At 43.7% G+C, this 19657-nt stretch overlaps 2 protein-coding genes across 2 annotated transcripts; both read left to right on the forward strand.

The window, feature by feature from the left end:
* Positions 1 to 8984: 8984 nt before the first annotated feature.
* Positions 8985 to 12756, forward strand: LOC311105971 (flavin reductase (NADPH)-like). The gene is made up of 5 exons (XM_084148215.1): positions 8985 to 9226; positions 10065 to 10226; positions 11268 to 11357; positions 11463 to 11594; positions 12397 to 12756. The coding sequence occupies exons 1-5, from the start codon at positions 9142 to 9144 to the stop codon at positions 12549 to 12551; spliced, it is 624 nt and encodes a 207-aa protein (XP_084004341.1). The 5' UTR covers positions 8985 to 9141; the 3' UTR covers positions 12552 to 12756.
* Positions 12757 to 16169: 3413 nt separating this feature from the next.
* Positions 16170 to 18831, forward strand: LOC311105970 (SERTA domain-containing protein 3-like). The gene is made up of 2 exons (XM_084148214.1): positions 16170 to 16575; positions 16836 to 18831. The coding sequence occupies exon 2, from the start codon at positions 16859 to 16861 to the stop codon at positions 17678 to 17680; it is 822 nt and encodes a 273-aa protein (XP_084004340.1). The 5' UTR covers positions 16170 to 16575; positions 16836 to 16858; the 3' UTR covers positions 17681 to 18831.
* Positions 18832 to 19657: the final 826 nt, after the last annotated feature.

The raw sequence follows: 19657 nt of genomic DNA on the forward strand, positions 1-19657 counted from the left end.
ACTACAGGGCAGGAGAAGCCATGCTGTGGCCAGAATTCAGACCACAAGTGTCTGAACATACATTCAGGATCCTCTCTATGGGTTAGTCTGGCACTGATCATTTTCTGTGTCACTGTGTTCTGCTGCTTCTGTTCTTTACAGACTTCCTCTACCCTTTATCGCTCAAATCAATTGTAGATACTGCAATAGTCTATAGTGACATAGGCACAATTCAGATTGACCATCTTTGTTTTCGCCAGTTGCTTTAATGGTTTCTGGCTCTTGTTCAGCTTTCTCCTCCAAAGCACTCAACATTATTATTGCTCTTTGGCTACACTCTGTCACCCGGCTACAACTATAAATCTACAGCCTGCCGGCATGGAGTAAGACTCAGGCTGTATTCCCCCACCCTTCCCCCTTTTCCCACTGCCCCAAACATGCTTCTGGAAAGGATGGCTCTGGTACAGTAATTCACAACACCTAACACCTCCTCAACCTCCTCACCGGAGAATAATTCCCTGGCAACAAGCCAGGTGCTCCAGTACCGCTCTGTCTGTGACCTTCTCACTTCCTACTTCCTGTCAGAGTGAAGCAGAGGTCCTTTGAGGTGCTATGGAAACCATTGCAGAAATGTCCGGCTACACAAACTGCCCTTTATTTAAGATGTATGGAAATGCAGAATTATTTTAGATGATCTCTTTCTGATGTATTAAATCTGGTTGGGTTGATTCAATCCTGAGTAGCCCCTCTTTGCAGAAATATATCATGAGTCTTGATTACATGTGTGTCCCCTTTGCAAAGCATTGATACTGTAAAAAATACAGAACATTTTAAAACCTGAATATATCATAGTAGTGTTGTTAAGTATTCCAAGTGAACATACTTCCCTTCATGAAAATCCACCTCAAGTACACGATCAAATAAACACATCTTGACAATCATCAAAGTGAAGCAGTTTGGTTTTGTTGTCAATCATTTCAGTTCCAGGAATAGATATGAGAGTGACACCCTGACCCCAAGCTCTCTTCACTGTGTAAGAAGTTAGTGGGCTTAAGAAACTAAGCCACTATGGGAAGGGGAGGATAGAAGAGGAGCAGAGAGGAAGAAGTTCCCGCGAGGATAGACAGATGCCACACCACATTACACACCACAGAATTGAGGACCTTTAATTCTGTCCCCCTCAGGCTGGGGACTGGTCCCTCTTCTTACTGTCCCCCCCTCCTTTTTCATTCAGCTTTTCATCAATCTTATACACAGATTGGTGTATCAGAGGACATTTTTTACTTTGACCATTACTTTCCACACAATATTGCGGTCAATTGGCGTACAATGGAGAACACTGGGAGTATTGGCTATATGGTTAGGTCATTTTCTGAAGGCACACTTCCGTAGTATCAGTAGAGACCCAGGCCTTTTATTGTGTTTAAATGTAAAGACAATAGGTCATATAGTTTACTGTGTTCAACGGACAGAAGACCCAGAACACACAAAAAACAAACACCAGTTCCTGTAAGCCCTTTATCTGAAACAACTCCACTTGTCATGGTCCTCTGTAGCTCAATTGGTAGAGCATGGCGCTTGTAACGCCAGGGTAGTGGTTTCGATCCCCGGGACCACCCATACGTAAAAATGTATGCACACATGACTGTAAGTCGCTTTGGATAAAAGCGTCTTCTAAATGGCTTATTATTATTATTACTTTAGCCTATCAGATGTTATACTGCATCACATAGCTGGAACGACCTAGCTTTAATATTTGGAGACGCTTTCTCTCCGTTGGGACAGACGCGAACTGGCTGAATCGATTCAGTGGCTAGCTTTGCACTTAACTGGCTAACAGTAGCTACTAAGGGTAAGTTATAACCTACATTCACATTTATTTTTGTTTTGTTTTTACATACTGGTAACCAGAGTCGTTCAAGGGAATTCGGGACATGGGTGACTAGTTAACATTAGCTTGGCTCTCTGTGTGTTTGTGCCGTGGGAGGAGGGGTTGGTTCGTTGGCAGAGAGCAATAGCTAGCTAGTATGCTAACTATTCTAGCTAACTAACTGGCTGAATAAGTTGAAGACGTACTCACTCAAACTGTCAAAACTAACCCAAAACTTTACACAACGTTAGACACGGACACGAATGATCTGCTTGGCGTGTTAACACACTGGTGGTTTGTTGTAACCGAGTATTGGTGCTAAACTGTGTTATTGGAGGCTGGCATGCTAGTTGGCTTTGGCGTCATAGGATTCGGTGCCCTGGACGGTTTTCACGGAAGAATACTGTACCAAGTTAGCTAGCTGAATAAACGAAGTTAGAGTCTATTCCTAGAAAACATTGAACCGCTGTAGTTTACAACAATTATAATTTCTAAAGTGGAAGTTGGGAGAGTTATATTTGAATGTTTCAGTGAAACGTAAGTGAGGGAGGCCCCGCTCTCTCGCTTTCCCAGATGTTTAGTTCATTTCATTCCGATCTCCTTTGCATTATTGTAGCCTTTTTCTGTAGCCTGTCAACTATGTGTCTGTATATCCCTGTTCTCTCCTCTCTGCACAGGCCATACAAACGCTTCACACCACGTGGCTGTTGCCACTCTAATCTGGTGGTCCCTGCGCACACGACCCACGTGGAGTTCCAGGTCTGTGGCAGCCTCTGGAACTGCCGTTCTGCGGCCAACAAGGCAGAGTTCATCTCAGCCTATGCTACCCTCCAGTCCCTCGACTTCTTGGCGCTAACGGAAACATGGATTACCACAGAAAACACTGCTACTCCTACTGCTCTTTCCTCGTCTGACCATGTGTTCTCGCATACCCCGAGAGCATCTGGTCAGCGCGGTGGTGGCACAGGAATCCTCATCTCTCCCAAGTGGACATTCTCTCTTTTTCCCTTGACCCATCTGTCTATCTCCTCATTTGAATTCCATGCTGTCACAGTCACTAGCCCATTCAAGCTTAACATCCTTGTCATTTATCGCCCTCCAGGTTCCCTTGGAGAGTTCATCAATGAGCTTGACGCCTTGATAAGTTCCTTTCCTGAGGATGGCTCACCCCTCACAGTTCTGGGTGACTTTAACCTCCCTATGTCTTCCTTTGACTCATTTCTCTCTGCCTCCTTCTTTCCACTCCTTTCCTCTTTTGACCTCACCCTCTCACCGTCCCCCACTACTCACAAGGCAGGCAATACGCTTGACCTCATCTTTACTAGATGCTGTTCTTCTACTAATCTCACTGCAACTCCCCTCCAAGTCTCCGACCACTACTTTGAAACCTTTTCTCTCTCGCTCTCCTCCAACACTACTCACTCTGCCCCTACTCAGATGGTAATGTGCTGTCGCAACCTTCGCTCTCTCTCTCCCGCTACTCTCTCCTCTTCCATCCTATCATCTCTTCCCTCTGCTAAATCCTTCTCCCTCCGATCTCCTGATTCTGCCTCCTCAACCCTCCTCTCCTCCCTTTCTGCATCTTTTGACTCTCTATGTCCCCTATCCTCCCGGCCGGCTCGGTCCTTCCCTCCTGCTCCGTGGCTTGACGACTCATTGCGAGCTCACAGAAGAGGGCTCCGGGCAGCCGAGCGGAAATGGAGGAAAACTAGACTCCCTGCGGACCTGTCATCTTTTCACTCCCTCCTCTCTACATTCCCTTCCTCTGTTTCCGCTGCTAAAGCCACTTTCTACCACTCTAAATTTCAAGCCTCTGCCTCTAAACCTAGGAAGCTCTTTGCCACCTTCTCCTCCCTGCTGAATCCCCCTCCTCCTCCCCCTCCCTCATCCCTCTCTGTGGATGACTTCGTCAACCATTTTGAAAAGAAGGTTGACGACATCCGATCCTCATTTATTAAGTCAAATGACACCACTGGTCCTGCTCACACTGCCCTACCCTATGTTTTGACTTCTTTCTCCCCTCTCTCTCCAGATGAAATCTTGCGACTTGTGACGGCCGGCCGCCCAACAACCTGCCCGCTTGACCCTATCCCCTCCTCTCTTCTCCAGACCAATTCCGGAGACCATTCTCCCTTACCTCACCTCACTCGTCTTCAAGAGAGCGAGAGTTGCACCCCTCCTCAAAAAACCTACACTCGATCCCTCCGATGTCAACAACTACAGACCAGTATCCCTTCTTTCTTTTCTCTCCAACACTCTTGAGCGTGCCGTCTCTAGCCAACTCTCCTGCTATCTCTCTCAGAATGACCTTCTTGATCCAAACCAGTCAGGTTTCAAGACTGGTCATTCAACTGAGACTGCTCTTCTCTGTGTCACGGAGGCTCTCCGCACTGCTAAAGCTAACTCTCTCTCCTCTGCTCTTATCCTTCTAGACCTATCCGCTGCCTTTGATACTGTGAACCATCAGATCCTCCTCTCCACCCTCTCCGAGTTGGGCATCTCCAGCGCTGCTCACTCTTGGATTGCGTCCTACCTGACAGGTCGCTCCTACCAGGTGGCGTGGCGAGAATCTGTCTCTGCACCACGTGCTCTCACCACTGGTGTCCCTCAGGGCTCAGTTCTAGGCCCTCTCCTATTCTCTCTATACACCAAGTCACTTGGCTCTGTCATATCCTCACATGGTCTCTCCTATCATTGCTATGCAGGCGACACACAATTAATTTTCTCCTTTCCCCCTTCTGATAAACAGGTGGCGAATCACATCTCTGCATGTCTGGCAGACATATCAGTGTGGATGTCGGATCGCCACCTCAAGCTGAACCTCGGCAAGACGGAGCTGCTCTTCCTCCCGGGGAAGGACTGCCCGCTCCATGATCTCGCCATCACGGTTGACAACTCCATTGTGTCCTCCTCCCAGAGTGCAAAGAACCTTGGCGTGACCCTGGACAACACCCTGTCATTCTCCGCTAACATCAAAGCGGTGACCCGATCCTGCAGGTTCATGCTCTACAACATCCGCAGTGTACGACCCTACCTTACACAGAAAGCGGCACAGGTCCTAATCCAGGCACTTGTCATCTCCCGTCTGGATTACTGCAACTCGCTGTTGGCTGGGCTCCCTGCCTGTGCCATTAAACCCCTACAACTTATCCAGAATGCTGCAGCCCGTCTGGTGTTCGACCTTCCCAAGTTCTCTCATGTCACCCCACTTCTCCGCACACTCCACTGGCTTCCAGTTGAGGCTTGCATCTACTACAAGACCATGGTGCTTGCCTACGGAGCTGTGAGGGGAACGGCACCTCCTTACCTTCAGGCTCTGATCAGACCCTACACCCAAACAAGGGCACTACCTTCATCCACCTCTGGCCTGCTATCTCCCCTACCTCTACGGAAGCACAGTTCCCGCTCAGCCCAGTCAAAGCTATTTGCTGCTCTGGCACCCCAATGGTGGAACAAGCTCCCCCACGACGCCAGGACAGCGGAGTCACTGACCACCTTCCGGAGACACTTGAAACCCTACCTCTTTAAGGAATACCTGGAATAGTATAAAGTAATCCTTCTACCCCCACCCCCCCCCCCCCCCCCCTCCCCCACCCCCCAATACGAAAAAAAAAAAAGTGGTTGTCCCACTGGCTATCATAAGTTGAATGCACCAATTTGTAAGTACCTCTGGATAAGAGCATCTGCTAAATGATGTAAATGTAAATGTAAATTTCTAGAAGTAGACAAATTGGCTATATCAATGGCGTGTATCACTGTGTCTCACCACAGGAAAATGTAGGCTTCCAGGAGTGTCAGTTTGAATGGCTAGCATAAACCTATTACAACAGCAGGCCTTGTCAAACGATTATTTTCAAAGTCATGCAACATTGGCATATAAGACTGGATGTCAAAATATGCTAACGTTAAACCATAAATTCAAATTTGCATTCAGAATGAAGTGGTTCTTGACATCCCTTTTGCCTTTGCCCACAAACTTTGCTGAAGAGTCTGAATTTGACATTTTTGCGTCCCATGACAGATCCGAACAATGGACAGCGCCAGCGGTAGTAGCGTGACGTCACAGTACACCACTCAATGTGTTGCAACCGATCGCTCCAGTCGTTTCACAATTTAAACAGCTGTGTGTGACCAACATTAACAACACTGACATACGGTCGACAAAAAAATCTATAGTTCAGTGAACAGAATTTAGGCTTGATTCACACAAACGCTCCGCACATTAGATCAAGATTTCTAATTTCAAACCTGCATGATTAGGCTATCATTAATAGTAGTGCCCAGTGGTGCCTATCCATGGTGATGGTGAGGTAGGCTACTACAGTGTCGACGCAGTTGTCTGTGCATGCCTGTGTGTAAGAAGGCAGGGCAAAAGAGGATATCAATGACAGATATTTTGTTATGGAAAATGCGTGGACGTAAACATGTTGTCAGGCTGCTTAACTCCCTATTATGCAATCGCTTTTAACCTTAAAATGACACATACGACCTGCATCCCTACCACCGCCGACTCCTTGGTCCATACCGCACATAGGCTATGATCACCGTGCCTGCACCATCCCATATCAAGTGCATGGTGCTTTTCTTTGGATGAACACTTTTAAGCAAGAAAGTGGCTGCATTAAAATGACATAGTCTATGCTATAATTGTCATATGGCTAATCTGCTGTTGGATCAATTAGCTTTTAAATTTGGACTACTTTTACTGTAGTTGCGGTCAAATAACGTAGCCTAGGCTCCATATGGCTATATACTACTATATGTACAAGTAGGTTATTTAGTGCCCCCTTAGGCTACTTCTTTCAAGAATAAGGCTTCATTGTGAGATGCAATGAATGTTCTAAAAGTGTCATGCAAATGTAATACACTTATGTGCGTTTAATGATCAGGAACATGCATGGACCAATACTAAATAATTAAACATTGTATAAGGCCTATCCTAACCTGTCCATATTTGCTATTCAAAGCCTATGCACAAATAGTAGCATAACTATTATGTTTGGCAAACTGCGATCTAAACTAAAGCATAATAAAATAGCATAAAATACGGCCCTATAGACTCACTGCAGTAGCCTTAGCCAATGCAGGCCGGTGTTGCTGCATCTCCCACGAAAACAGCCACCTCGAATTGTTCGTGCTCAATTATATTTGAAATTGCTTTTTTTTTATATAGACATGCAGCATATGCTACAACGACCTTACCTTAACCCCAATTCCAGATATGGGTTTGTTTTTCACCGAAATAGACGTAAAATCAGTCGATGAGGTGCCTGTATCAATGAACCAGTGAGCAAATTATGAACAGAGCCTCGCGACGCCGTGTTTCTTCGCTGGCATAGTAGTCAAGTAGCCTATATCCTCAATCGGACTGTGGGATCAGTATAAAGATCTGGCTAATAAAGGCAGATAATGCGGTAATACATGTCAATTCCCTGCTGTGGCTAGTGGGACCACGCGACTGCCATGAAAGGTGTCTTGCAGCCAGGCAAAGATGCTTGATCAAATAATCCAAGCCGGTGGGCTCGGATATCCTGTCCACTTGATAGCCTACGCGCTCGCGCTCCCTCTCCCTCCACTCTTGATACTGCTAGAGAGAATTCGGCATTAGTGCGCGCAGGAACCCACCTCCGTATAGCGAGAGAGAGGCAGAGAGAGAGAGAGAGAGAGAGAGAGAGAGAGAGAGAGAGAGAGAGAGAGAGAGAGAGAGAGAGAGAGAGAGAGAGAGAGAGAGAGAGAGAGAGGTGGGGGGGTACTTTACCCCCGATTTAAATGGTGTCTAGGGTTTACAGATAGAAATAGAGATGCACTAGAATTATTTTCCTATCTCTGTGAAATTGTTTGAATGTGTTTGATGTCCCCTTCCATTCCCCGTGGACATATTTCATTTGAGAACATGTAGTTTGCAACTATTGGAAGTTAATTCATGTCATACTGGGAAGTGGAATTATTGGCAAGTAGGCATATTATTAAAACTGCACCACATAAAGTCATTGTATTACTGGTTTATAAACTGATAATAAACAGTTGATAACTACATAGCCACGGGAAGTAGGAGGGCTGAGGGTGCTGCAGCCCCCCCTGAAAAACCTGAATTAAAAAACAATATACATTTTTTTAAAGCACACCCACCCAGAAACATCTATGGATAACTAAATAAAAGCTTTGTACCTGAAGTGACATCAAACTTAATCTACTTCAACCTACAGTAATTGTTCTCTCCTCATCTATAAATTATATTAATGTCACCTAATGAAGAGCCTTTCATACAGGGAGCATCTTATGGCATGAATCTATTAAGGAAAAGTGGGCCTATGTTATGTAACGGAGGTGGATCTCTGAACCATCTCTTCCCCCAGCAACTGAATCGCCATGAGTCTGACGAGCGTGTGAACCACATTCACATAACCTTGCCAGAGACCTGAAGATGTGTGATAGTGAAACGGACGTCAGTGTGCTGCTAACAGTTTAGCATCCTCCACTGTCCCTGTCCCCATACCAGGCTCGAACGAATTATCCTCTGCTTCCCAACACACATGACCGCCCTCCTTGACAACATACCAACCCTTTGAGCTAAACTAAAGGTACCAATTGGATAACTTCATCGGCGACATTTCAAGCTAGCTGTGGAGTGAGCTTACTGCACGTTCTTAACTCCGTTACAATAGCACCTCCCCGAACTAATGCCTGCAGACTTTAGGTCAGTGGGCTACCACATTCTTGTGGCTCACAATGTGGAACACAGGAGACGGTTCGAATCCCAGTCAGTCACATTGGTGCCATAACCCGGATGGATGTCGCGAGGTGGAGGAGGTTGAAGTACAATGAAGGTGATTCGGCAAGAGGTAGCTAAGACTAGGCCTGCAATTTGGTCTTTTGACAGATTTTTTGGAAATGCCATCATTTCAGATCTTTGGATCTCCAGACAGAGAAAAACAGAATACATGAGTTGAAATTCTCTAAAAGGAATATATCTTGCCATGAAAATCAACAATGCGCCATGGCTGATCTGGATAGATCAACTGACAATAAAGTGTTGAAATTCACACAAAAAGCAGGACTCCTGCACAATTATGGCCCTGTTGTGACTGTGTGCGTTTTCCTTTAATTGATAGGGCTGGGAGGAGTTTGTTGCGGAAGTGTGTCTTTTTTGTTGCTCTAAAAGGGGCATTTCCCAAAGTGTCAAAGAGGTTCATTCTGAATGTATGTTTTCGGATACATTGTTGCACGCGATCAACGAAGCAAGAAATTGTAACATTCTTCTGTGACCAGTGATAGTTTCGCAATCTGTTATTATGTCAGAATCGATCAAGAATATTGCAATATTTGGGGCCACGGGAATGACCGGACTGGTGACCTTACCGCTGGCTGTTGCAGCGGGTAAGCAACGTTTCTAAATTACATAATGTATTAATTATTGTAGGAGATGATAGGTTATTTCCACAATCCCTTATATAGCGTTTGCTGTCTAGCCAAGTCCAAAAGTGATCTGAGTGTTCTGCCTTGTTCCTAAACTATGCTGAACGTTATTCATCTGATTTCCTATGCAATGCTATTGGACAGCAGACATCTGTCATTAGCATATGCTATGCTAATGTAATTGGAAGTATCAATGGTCATCTGGGCTATTTGCCACAGCCTTACTCTGGGGGAAATATATATATATATATATATTCTATTATTTCATTCTATATTGTGTTATTTTATATTATATTCCAATCTGATCTGTTCTATGCTATTAATTACGTCGTTTCAAAATAATAGCCTAATAATGTAACCCAATTGTCAATTTATAAAATACACACTCAATCACATGTGGCAAACGTGCTAAAAGAAGCATATATCATTTGGCTTATTTGATTCACAAGCGTTTTCGTTTCCTTGCTCTGAGATCACGAGACAAAAGTGTTGTGTTGAGTCATGTAAGTCGTTATAGGGTTCTGCTGACTCATGATTGTGATGAGTGCATTGCAGTGCACAGCAGATACGCGATAAAATCCGCTGTCTGCTTATCCAGAACACTGGGATGGCCTCATCAATTCGACCCACGGCCATACCCTAGAATTGAGATCCATTCATAAAAAACTAACCTATTGCCTACATTACATATTCCTCTCATCTTCATATTCCCATCAGACTCAAATCCCTCTGGATTAGTGGGAGATGATAAGATGAGTCAATAAATTCATAATGCTTCTTTGTTCATCATTGTCCACAGGTTACAATGTGACAGTGCTGGTGAGGGACCCTGTCAGGCTGCCTGCAGAACACAAAGCCTGCAGGGTGGTGGTGGGAGATGTCCTCAATAAGGAGGATGTGAAGAAGACCATGCAGGGTCAGGATGCTGTTATCATCATTCTGGGCACCAGGAGTGATCTCCGTAAGTTTAGGCAATCTTTCATTAGTAGGCTATAAGAATTTCAAATAAAATCAAATCACATTTTATTGGCCACATGCGCCGAATACAACAGGTGCAGACATTACAGTGAAATGCTTACTTACAGCCCTTAACCAACAGTGCATTTATTTTTAACAAAACAAGTAAAAATAAAACAACAACAAAAAAAGTGTTGAGAAAAAAAGAGCAGAAGTAAAATAAAATAACAGTAGGGAGGCTATATATACAGGGGGGTACCGGTGCAGAGTCAATGTGCGGGGGCACCGGCTAGTTGAGGTAGTTAAAGTAATATGTACATGTGGGTAGAGTTAAAGTGACTATGCATAAATAATTAACAGAGTAGCAGCAGCGTAAAAGGATGGGGTGGGGGGGCAGTGCAAATAGTCTGGGTAGCCATGATTAGCTGTTCAGGAGTCTTATGGCTTGGGGGTAGAAGCTGTTGAGAAGTCTTTTGGACCTAGACTTGGCACTCCGGTACCGCTTGCCGTGCGGTAGCAGAGAGAACAGTCTATGACTAGGGTGGCTGGAGTCTTTGACAATTTTGAGGGCCTTCCTCTGAAACCGCCTGGTATAGAGGTCCTGGATGGCAGGAAGCTTGGCCCCAGTGATGTACTGGGCCATACGCACTACCCTCTGTAGTGCCTTGCGGTCGGAGGCCAAGCAGTTGCCATACCAGGCGGTGATGCAACCAGTCAGGATGCTCTCGATGGTGCAGCTGTATAATTTTTTGAGGATCTACATTTTAAGTTAGTAAAAAGATATGTGCAGTTGTGTGAATAAAACCAAGTTATAACAGATACGTTATACAAGCTGAAATCAATCTCGAAGTGCAAATCAAATGGAAGTGTTCAGGAGTCTCATTAAAACATGTTTTCTGCTCTGAGTTAAAATATGTTTTGTAATAATGTTCAGGGTGAGTTGCAGTAACTAACTGCACTAGGGGTTGCTGAAGTAGGCCTACACCTTTTAATGCTTAGGCCAGGATAATGGTCAGTATGTTCATGTTTCAGTTGCAATCCACAGGTCCCACAACAATGATGTCAGAAGGAACCAGAAACATCCTAGACGCCATGAATGCTCGGGGGATCCGCAAAGTAGTTGGCTGCATGTCAGGTACAGAGGAATCTTGGACAGTCAGGGTCACAGCATCTTTCCAACTTCCAATAAATGACCATAAAGAAACCATATCCTTATATTGTCCCCCTCTCTGCTTCACAGCCTTCCTCCTATGGGACCGGTCTAAAGTGCCACCCAGGCTCCTGCCGGTCACAGAGGACCATGATAGGATGTACATGATGCTGAAGGAGTCAGGGCTGGACTTCGTGGCTGTCATGCCCCCTCATATCGACGGTTAGTCATCGCCCTTCCTCAATTCCTGAATCAGTAGAAATGTAATACTGTACTACCATAGTCACATACTGTAAGTGGTTTCAGTAATGACATGATAGGCCTATCATCCTTCCTCATACACTGCCCACTGGGTCTATTTTATTTTCTTTGTTTGTGTCTTTATAATAAAAAATATTTTTTAGTCATTTAGCAGACGCTCTTATCCAGAGCGACTTACAGGAGCAATTAGGGTTAAGTGCCTTGCTCAAGGGCACATCAACAGATGTTTCACCTAGTCGGCTCGGGGATTAGAACCAGCGACCTTTCGGTTACTGGCACAACGCTCTTAACCATTAAGCTACCTGCCGCGTTCCACGTTGGTTCAATGTAATTTTATTGAAATTATATGGAGACAACGTTGATTCAAAGTGTGTGCCCAGTGGGTATGTACTGGATGGATTAGTGTTATTCAACTGATATTAAAATAAATAAAGAGAGTTGCACACTCTCTATATATATATATATATATATATATATATATATATATATATATATATATATATATAAACTCCCTGTGCCGAAACGTTGGTGTTTTACCCAATAAATTACTGGGAGTTTATATATAGAGTGTGCGACTCTATTTATTTTAATAGCTTACAGTTTATTCGCCGTTGGTCAGCACCTCCACACAGAGTGATTTTCTCTGGGTGTGCTCCAGCTCATGCTTTTTATTCAACTGATATTAAACATTTTCTGAATATCTAATAATATTAGGTGCCTTATATTGCACTGCTAAATATAAATGCACTGCTATTCCCAACAGATACCTTACCTTTGACTGAGAAGTACACAGTGACAGAGAACATGCTGAAAGGGCGTGTCATTTCCAAATATGACCTGGGACACTTCTTCGTCAAGTGCTTGTCCATCTCTGACTGGGACAGGAAGACAGTTGGGGTTTGTGGGGAGTACAGTTAACCCTAACAAGACAGAGCCCTCCTCTTTCCATAAAGCAGTTATGACAGCTGGCCTATCAGACACAGCAACTTAGATCTTATTTCTACAAGCCAATCTTTCTTGCTTGAAAGAAATGGCAGCTTTGGCTTTTGCTAATGTTTTGTAATTATTTTCACTATCTTGACAATGGATATTATAATGTATGAAAAACGTAATATGTTAATCATCTTTGTAGTTGTGTGTGGGTCTCATACTTTGTGCAGACTTTTTAATTTGCTACATAGCCAATATCGTTCAAATATCTATTTTACTTTATTTTTATTTTAACCCAACAGCAATTTAATGTTGACTGAGTATGTATGAGTGCAAAGTGAGTCATCAATTAGGCCTATGTTATTGATAGCCTAGGCCTACTTGTATCCTGATCTGTGCTGTGCCAACCAATGTAGACTACAAATGTACAGTATCTCACAAAAGTGAGTACACCCCTCACATTTTTTAAAAATATTTGAGTATATCTTTTCATGTGACAACACTGAAGAAATGACACTTTACTACAATGTAAAGTAGTGAGTGTACAGCTTGTATAACAGTGTAAATTTGCTGTCCCCTCAAAATAACTCACACAGCCATTAATGTCTAAACCGCTGGCAACAAAAGTGAGTACACCCCTAAGTGAAAATGTCCAAATTGGGCCCAAAGTGTCAATATTTTGTGTGGCCACCATCATTTTCCAGCACTGCCTTAACCCTCTTTGGCATGGAGTTCACCAGAGCTTCACAGGTTGCCACTGGAGTCCTCTTTCACTCCTTCATGACGACATCACGGAGCTGGTGGATGTTAGAGACCTTGCACTCCTCCACCTTCCGTTTGAGGATGCCCCACAGATGCTCAATAGGGTTTAGGTCTAGAGACATGCTTGGCCAGTCCATCACCTTTACCCTCAGCTTCTTTAGCAAGGCAGTGGTCGTCTTGGAGGTGTGTTTGGGGTCGTTATCATGTTGGAATACTGCCCTGCGGCCCAGTCTCCGAAGGGAGGGGATCATGCTCTGCTTCAGTATGTCACAGTACATGTTGGCATTCATGGTTCCCTCAATGAACTGTAGCTCCTCATCTTTAGAAGAGGCTTCCTTCTGGGACGACAGCCATGCAGACCAATTTGATGCAGTGTGCTGCGTATGGTCTGAACACTGACGGGCTGACCCCCCACCCCTTCAACTTCTGCAGTAATGCTGGCAGCACTCAGTCTATTTCCCAAAGACAACCTCTGGATATGACGCTGAGCACATGCACTCAACTTCTTTGGTCGACCATGGCGAGGCCTGTTCTGAGTGGACCCTGTCCTGTTAAACCGCTGTATGGTATTGGCCACCGTGCTGCAGCTCAGTTTCAGGGTCTTGGCAATCTTCTTATAGCCCAGGCCATCTTTATGTAGAGCAACAATTATTTTTTTCAGATCCTCAGAGAGTTCTTTGCCATGAGGTGCCATGTTGAACTTCCAGTGACCAGTATGAGGGAGTGTGAGGGCAATGACACCAAATTTAACACACCTGCTCCCCATTCACACCTGAGACCTTGTAACACTAACGAGTCACATGACACCGGGGAGGGAAAATGGCTAATTGGGCCCAATTTGGACATTTTCACTTAGGGGTGTACTCACTTTTGTTGCCAGCGGCTTAGACTTTAATGGCTGTTTGTTGAGTTATTTTGAGGGGACAGCAAATTTACACTGTTATACAAGCTGTACACTCACTACTTTACATTGTAGCAAAGTGTCATTTCCTCAGTGTTGTCACATGAAAAGATATACTCAAATATTTACAAAAATGTGAGGGGTGTACTCACTTTTGTGAGATACTGTATATATTCCTAAGAATATATGATGTCATCATTTTATAGCTAGCTTTTGAAATAAAGAGTTTTCCAATACAACAGTTTTGAGGTGCCAGTCTTTGTGTCACTCTCTCTAGAAAAACATGTCAACAATGTTTATCAGAGGTATTTGTTGGCACTATGTAGCTATTGAGGGTGAACAGCTGAAATGGCGCTTGAACCAATAACTGTGGTTATAGGTGAACTGGCACCTGACCTGTACCATGAAGGTCTCCAAGGTTTCTTGGCAGAGGCAGTCATACACTCACATACAGGGTCACTATTCCCGATCTCTAGAAGTGTCACATACACTAACCCCTATGTGAACACTTCAAACAAAAGCTTAGAGACTGCTGGGACTATCCCACCACTGTCAACACTGTAGATTACATTTCCTTTATCTACTGCAAGTTTGAATTTCTAATTTGGCGATTGAGACAAACATATTGGAAGCTTTCTGCTTGAATATAGAAACAATGGCAGTCAAGCAACCACTGTCAACACTGTAGACGACATTTCCTTTATCTACTGCAAGTTTGAATTTCTAATTTGGCGATTGAGACAAACATATTGGAAGCTTTCTGCTTGAATATAGAGACAAACAGGTAGGCATGCAATGACTTGCGTAGCCTAATATCACAGTAGCATGGGTACGCAAAACATTCAGTAACTTGTTGAGCAATGTAGCTCGTGACAGTCCATAGCTGGCTTTGTCAAAATAGCCTAGCCTACTGTAAACCCAAAGAAAGTTGCTTGCTTATCATAAACTCATGTTTTTATTTATTTAATTGAAATACAGGACATATTTTCATTGAGTATTGTTTGAGAAATGTTATTGATTCACATGCATTAATAATTTGCCTTAAATATATATATATATTTTCTTCTTATGTAGGCTACCCTAGTGACGTAATGCACTCATGTAACTCGCTGCTTACTCCCTGCAGCACGCAGGGCAAAGACAGTACAGAATGAAGGTAAGCTACAACTGCTTCTCCAATAGAAATCGCCGATCACACTTGGGGTGTGTTCGTAAAATTCATTCTGGCTATCTACTCCGATTTCAGAACACTCTCGTCTGAGGGCGTGTTCGTAAATTCCCTCTGAAGTGCCAGAGTGCACTCTGGGCGTTCGTAAATTCAGAGTGTTGTCATATTGTCTGTTCTTAAATTCAGAGCGTTTGGCTCTCGGAGCGTTCAGAATGCACACTGGACGCTCTGGCCCAGGAGTAGGGTTGTCTCTGGGCATTTGTAAATTCAGAGTGTTGTCAGATTGCCCGTTAATAAAATAAGAGCGTTTCGCTCTCGGAGCCTGAGGAGTAGGTTGGTCCGAGCATTCTGCCCTCACAACCGCAGTCAAGCAACCAAGCTAACTGGTTCAAGTTGCAGAAAAACACCTCACTCTGACCATTTTACTCACCCTATCAGAGGTGGTTAGGCTGTTTTCATGTTGTGCTGCTGGCAACAATTTTTTTTTTTTTTTTTTACTGACATCGGTCATATTTAACGGATGTAGCGCATTCGTAAATTCATCAGTTATTCTGCGCTCTGGCACACTCAGACGAGAGTGCACTGATAGCCAAAGTGAATTTACGAAAGAACCCAAAGATTGACAACGCTCTGAATTTACGAACGATCCAGAGCGCACTCTGCAACACTGGAGGCAATTTACCAATGCACCATTGTAGGCGACGTTGGCTAGCTAAAACTCATGCGTAGAACCACGTTATCGGGTCTAACGATCGTCTCGCGCCGATGCGCATGTGCAGGTCGTCAAATCACAGGCACTTATTCGATATAAAGTTGTTTTTGACGAAAATGAAAACGTTTCAGTTTGTCACGAGGTTGGAGTAATAACATGTTCAACTACTTAAGACATTGGCTCGAATCTAGGTTATGCTTTTAGATTTCGAGAAAATCAAGAACTAATGAAGAATTGTTGAAGAAATCTGTTTGCTCAGATTTTGGCGAGAGTGAAACCTCTCGCTTCGCCTCTTCCTCTCTGGTGAAACTTAAATCTCGGGCGGGAACGAGTTTAGGTTTTAGTTTGCCGGTGGATTTTGTACCGAGCTGGCGAGCTATCCAAATAAATATATTTGGACCTAACAGCATTCTTTACTTTAGTATATTGAAAAGATAACTGGAAACAGACGAACAGTTGCGCTCGACAGGTTTGTTGTTTTGCCAAATTGCGACAAAGTATGAAGTGGAGAGAACGCTATTAGCTAGCTACTTAGCTAAATGAGTTAGCTAGCCACTGTACAAGCTATCTAGACATGTATTTACTAGCCAATGTTATGTAATATCTATCACCCGGACATAGCTATATTACTAGTTAATTATACTCCCACAACTGCAGTCAACTCACCATGTTACGTGATGTGATCTCTAAAGATTCTTATCAAGTTTTGTGTTCTCCCTCCCTCTCTAGCTAACTACGTTTGGTCGAGGGGAATGATGATATCCAAGGGACAGAAGCGCAAACTCCATGATGATGTCGTGGGGGGCATGCGTAGCGCCACTTGGGAGAGCCAGCGGCAGTCAGTGCTGGCCATCTCCCTCCACAAGTACCACCACGGGCAGGAGCTGGTGGAGCCTAGTTTGCGCCGCTCCGTGTTGATAGCCAACACCCTGCAGCAGATACTCTTAGAAAACAAGCCTCCATATGGGTTAGTTAACCTGGCAGGACCAGTGCCATCCATGGTCCCATCTAACCCCTGCATCCACAGGGAGTCTGGTCTAGGTGTTGTAAACAGTGCCTCAGGTGTCGAGGATATGGAGGAGGTCTGGATGTCCTCAGAGAGTGACTTCTCCCTGTCAGCTGCTGTCTCCTCCATCCTGAAAGAACTAGACTTGACTGTTGATGGAGGGCCAGGGCCTCAGGCACCTCAGAGGACACCTTTCATGTCCATTGAGAACCTACCTGGAGACCTGGGGCTCAAACAGGCCCCCACGGGGCACTGGAGCTCTGAGTGGCGCCCTGAGGGGTCTAGAACCTCAGAGGGGGTGGCTTTTGGTAGTGTGGAGGAGGTCATGCGTTCCAGCTACCTGCAGGATGTGAAACTGGATGAACTTTTCCATGACATTGACACGTCTGTGTTTGACAGGGAGATGGGGGTCCGAGCACTCTCTTCTGCAGCCAGTGACGAGCTGCTTAAGTACTTACCCCCTCTGTCCTCCGTTCCGTCCACTTCACCCTCTCCCTTCTCCCTCAACCAGAGCTTCAGGGACCTGAATGAGCTGGAGCACATCATGGAAATACTGGTAGAGTCTTGATCACCAGAACTTTGAGGAAATTATGACATTCTAAAGAGAACAAGACATTGAAATTTAGTGTTTACTCTGTCCAGTTGATCACACGGTTTAATGACTGAAATGTGCTGTTTTTATACAAAAAAAGAAAAAGCTGAATGAGAGACTAGCCTACTTTTTCTAGTAGTGGTGTTTTGAATGTTAAATGTAATATTCCTTATGCCTAGCTATATAAAGAGATTATATTGTAAGATGTTCCTAATAGCAAATCAGTTCAGACTGATGTCCAATAAATTAATTAGTGGGTAGGATTGACTCAAACAGTTGGAATTTTGGAATACCATTACATGCCTCAGGCATCTATTGAAGGGAAGGTAGATGACCATTTCTAAATGTGAAATAACCACTAACCTGAGGGGAAATGTCTTCTGTGAAGAAATCCCTTTCACTGGTCTTACTCCAGTAAGTCGAGGGTTAATATTGAACACATTCTCACATCCTTCAATATCACAAAAGTACAACTGAACTACAATAATACTGCATTGTATTGGTCAGTATGTTCTGTAGTAGTAGCCTACCTTGCCTAACCAGTATGCATAATTAGGCTACATATTGAGCTGTGCCACTAGCTTACAGCTAGCTTCAGCCATTAGGAAATACAAATATTAACTTAACCTGAGTTACTGGCTGTGAAATGTCATGGTGCTTACCAGTAGTTCAATATCAGGTTATAACCGCTGGAGTTAATATGAAGGAATTCCTCAATTTGGTTGTGCGTGCAATGATGTCTAAGGGGAAAAATAGTGTTTGCTTGCAGTAACTTGGTTGTTGTAATATCCCAAACGGACGTGGCAGTTTCATCATTAAGGATTTCATTAAGGTCTATTGTGTGGCATTTAGAAAATGTCTAACCAGGGTCAATGTAAGTCGCTCTGGAAAAGAGCGTCTGCTAAATGACGTAAATGTAAATGTCAGAAATGGTTCAAAGGATGAGTTATTTATAGAAATGTCATATTTAAATGTTCAGCTAAATATATGATCGTTATGTTCCACAATGGCAGTTTATATTTTGTATATTATTTTTGTTTATATAATGTATTTTGGCCTAATGCCCTGAAAAAGCAAGTTATTTTATGCTGACATTTTACAATGAAAGACATGTAAGTGCACTGTCTTATGCAATCACCATGTTCATATTTTTTATAAATTCAGGAATTAAATGGGTTTGTGCCAATCTTTTCAAACAATGACACTTGTCTAAACTGTGCTACAGTCCAGTAGAATCACATCTCTTCGGTGGGGATCCTGCTGCAGAACATTAACAAGCAGCCAGAGAAAATACTCAATGTACCGTGCTGACCCCTAGTGGACATAAGTGTCAGAACAATGCAAGTGCCTAGCAACGATGCAAGTGCAGGTGTGCTGTTGAATTGTTAAAGTGCGTGTGAAAAGTTTCATAAGTTTGTAGCAACTGATAATGTATTAACTAACTGCCAATAATGTAAACGCTGCTAATGTAATACATGTTATATTTATAATGTAATAAATGGCCAATAATTAAGAAATATACTGAACGCATAACGTCATAGCGTTTTTGCGCATAATGTTATAATTATTACATTATGCGTTGATAACATACATTAAAACCAGTAAATAGCGATAGCGCTGACGTCATCTACGTATTCCAATAGAAAACTGCTGATGGCTCATAAAGCCGAAAGTATTAGAATTTCAAGCGTGCCATATTTTTGAATGGGCCCAGAGAAAGGAGCAGATGGAATCCCATTGGGTATTGAATTGAGGAACGTATAACGCCCCACCCAGCAGACTGTCAACCAATCGTCTTCACGTTGTTATGCGGCGTCACACGGTTGCTAAAATAATCGTCACGCAATCTTCTCAACCTTCTCAAAGTCAGGGTATGAGTCGAGAAACATGCCTATTTTCCTCGAAAGTACTTAATGTCACGATTCCAAAGCTATACAGTATTACAGATAGCAA

This window comes from Coregonus lavaretus (genome assembly GCF_964263955.1).
Source record: "Coregonus lavaretus genome assembly, chromosome: 30".
Lineage (NCBI taxonomy): Eukaryota > Metazoa > Chordata > Actinopteri > Salmoniformes > Salmonidae > Coregonus > Coregonus lavaretus.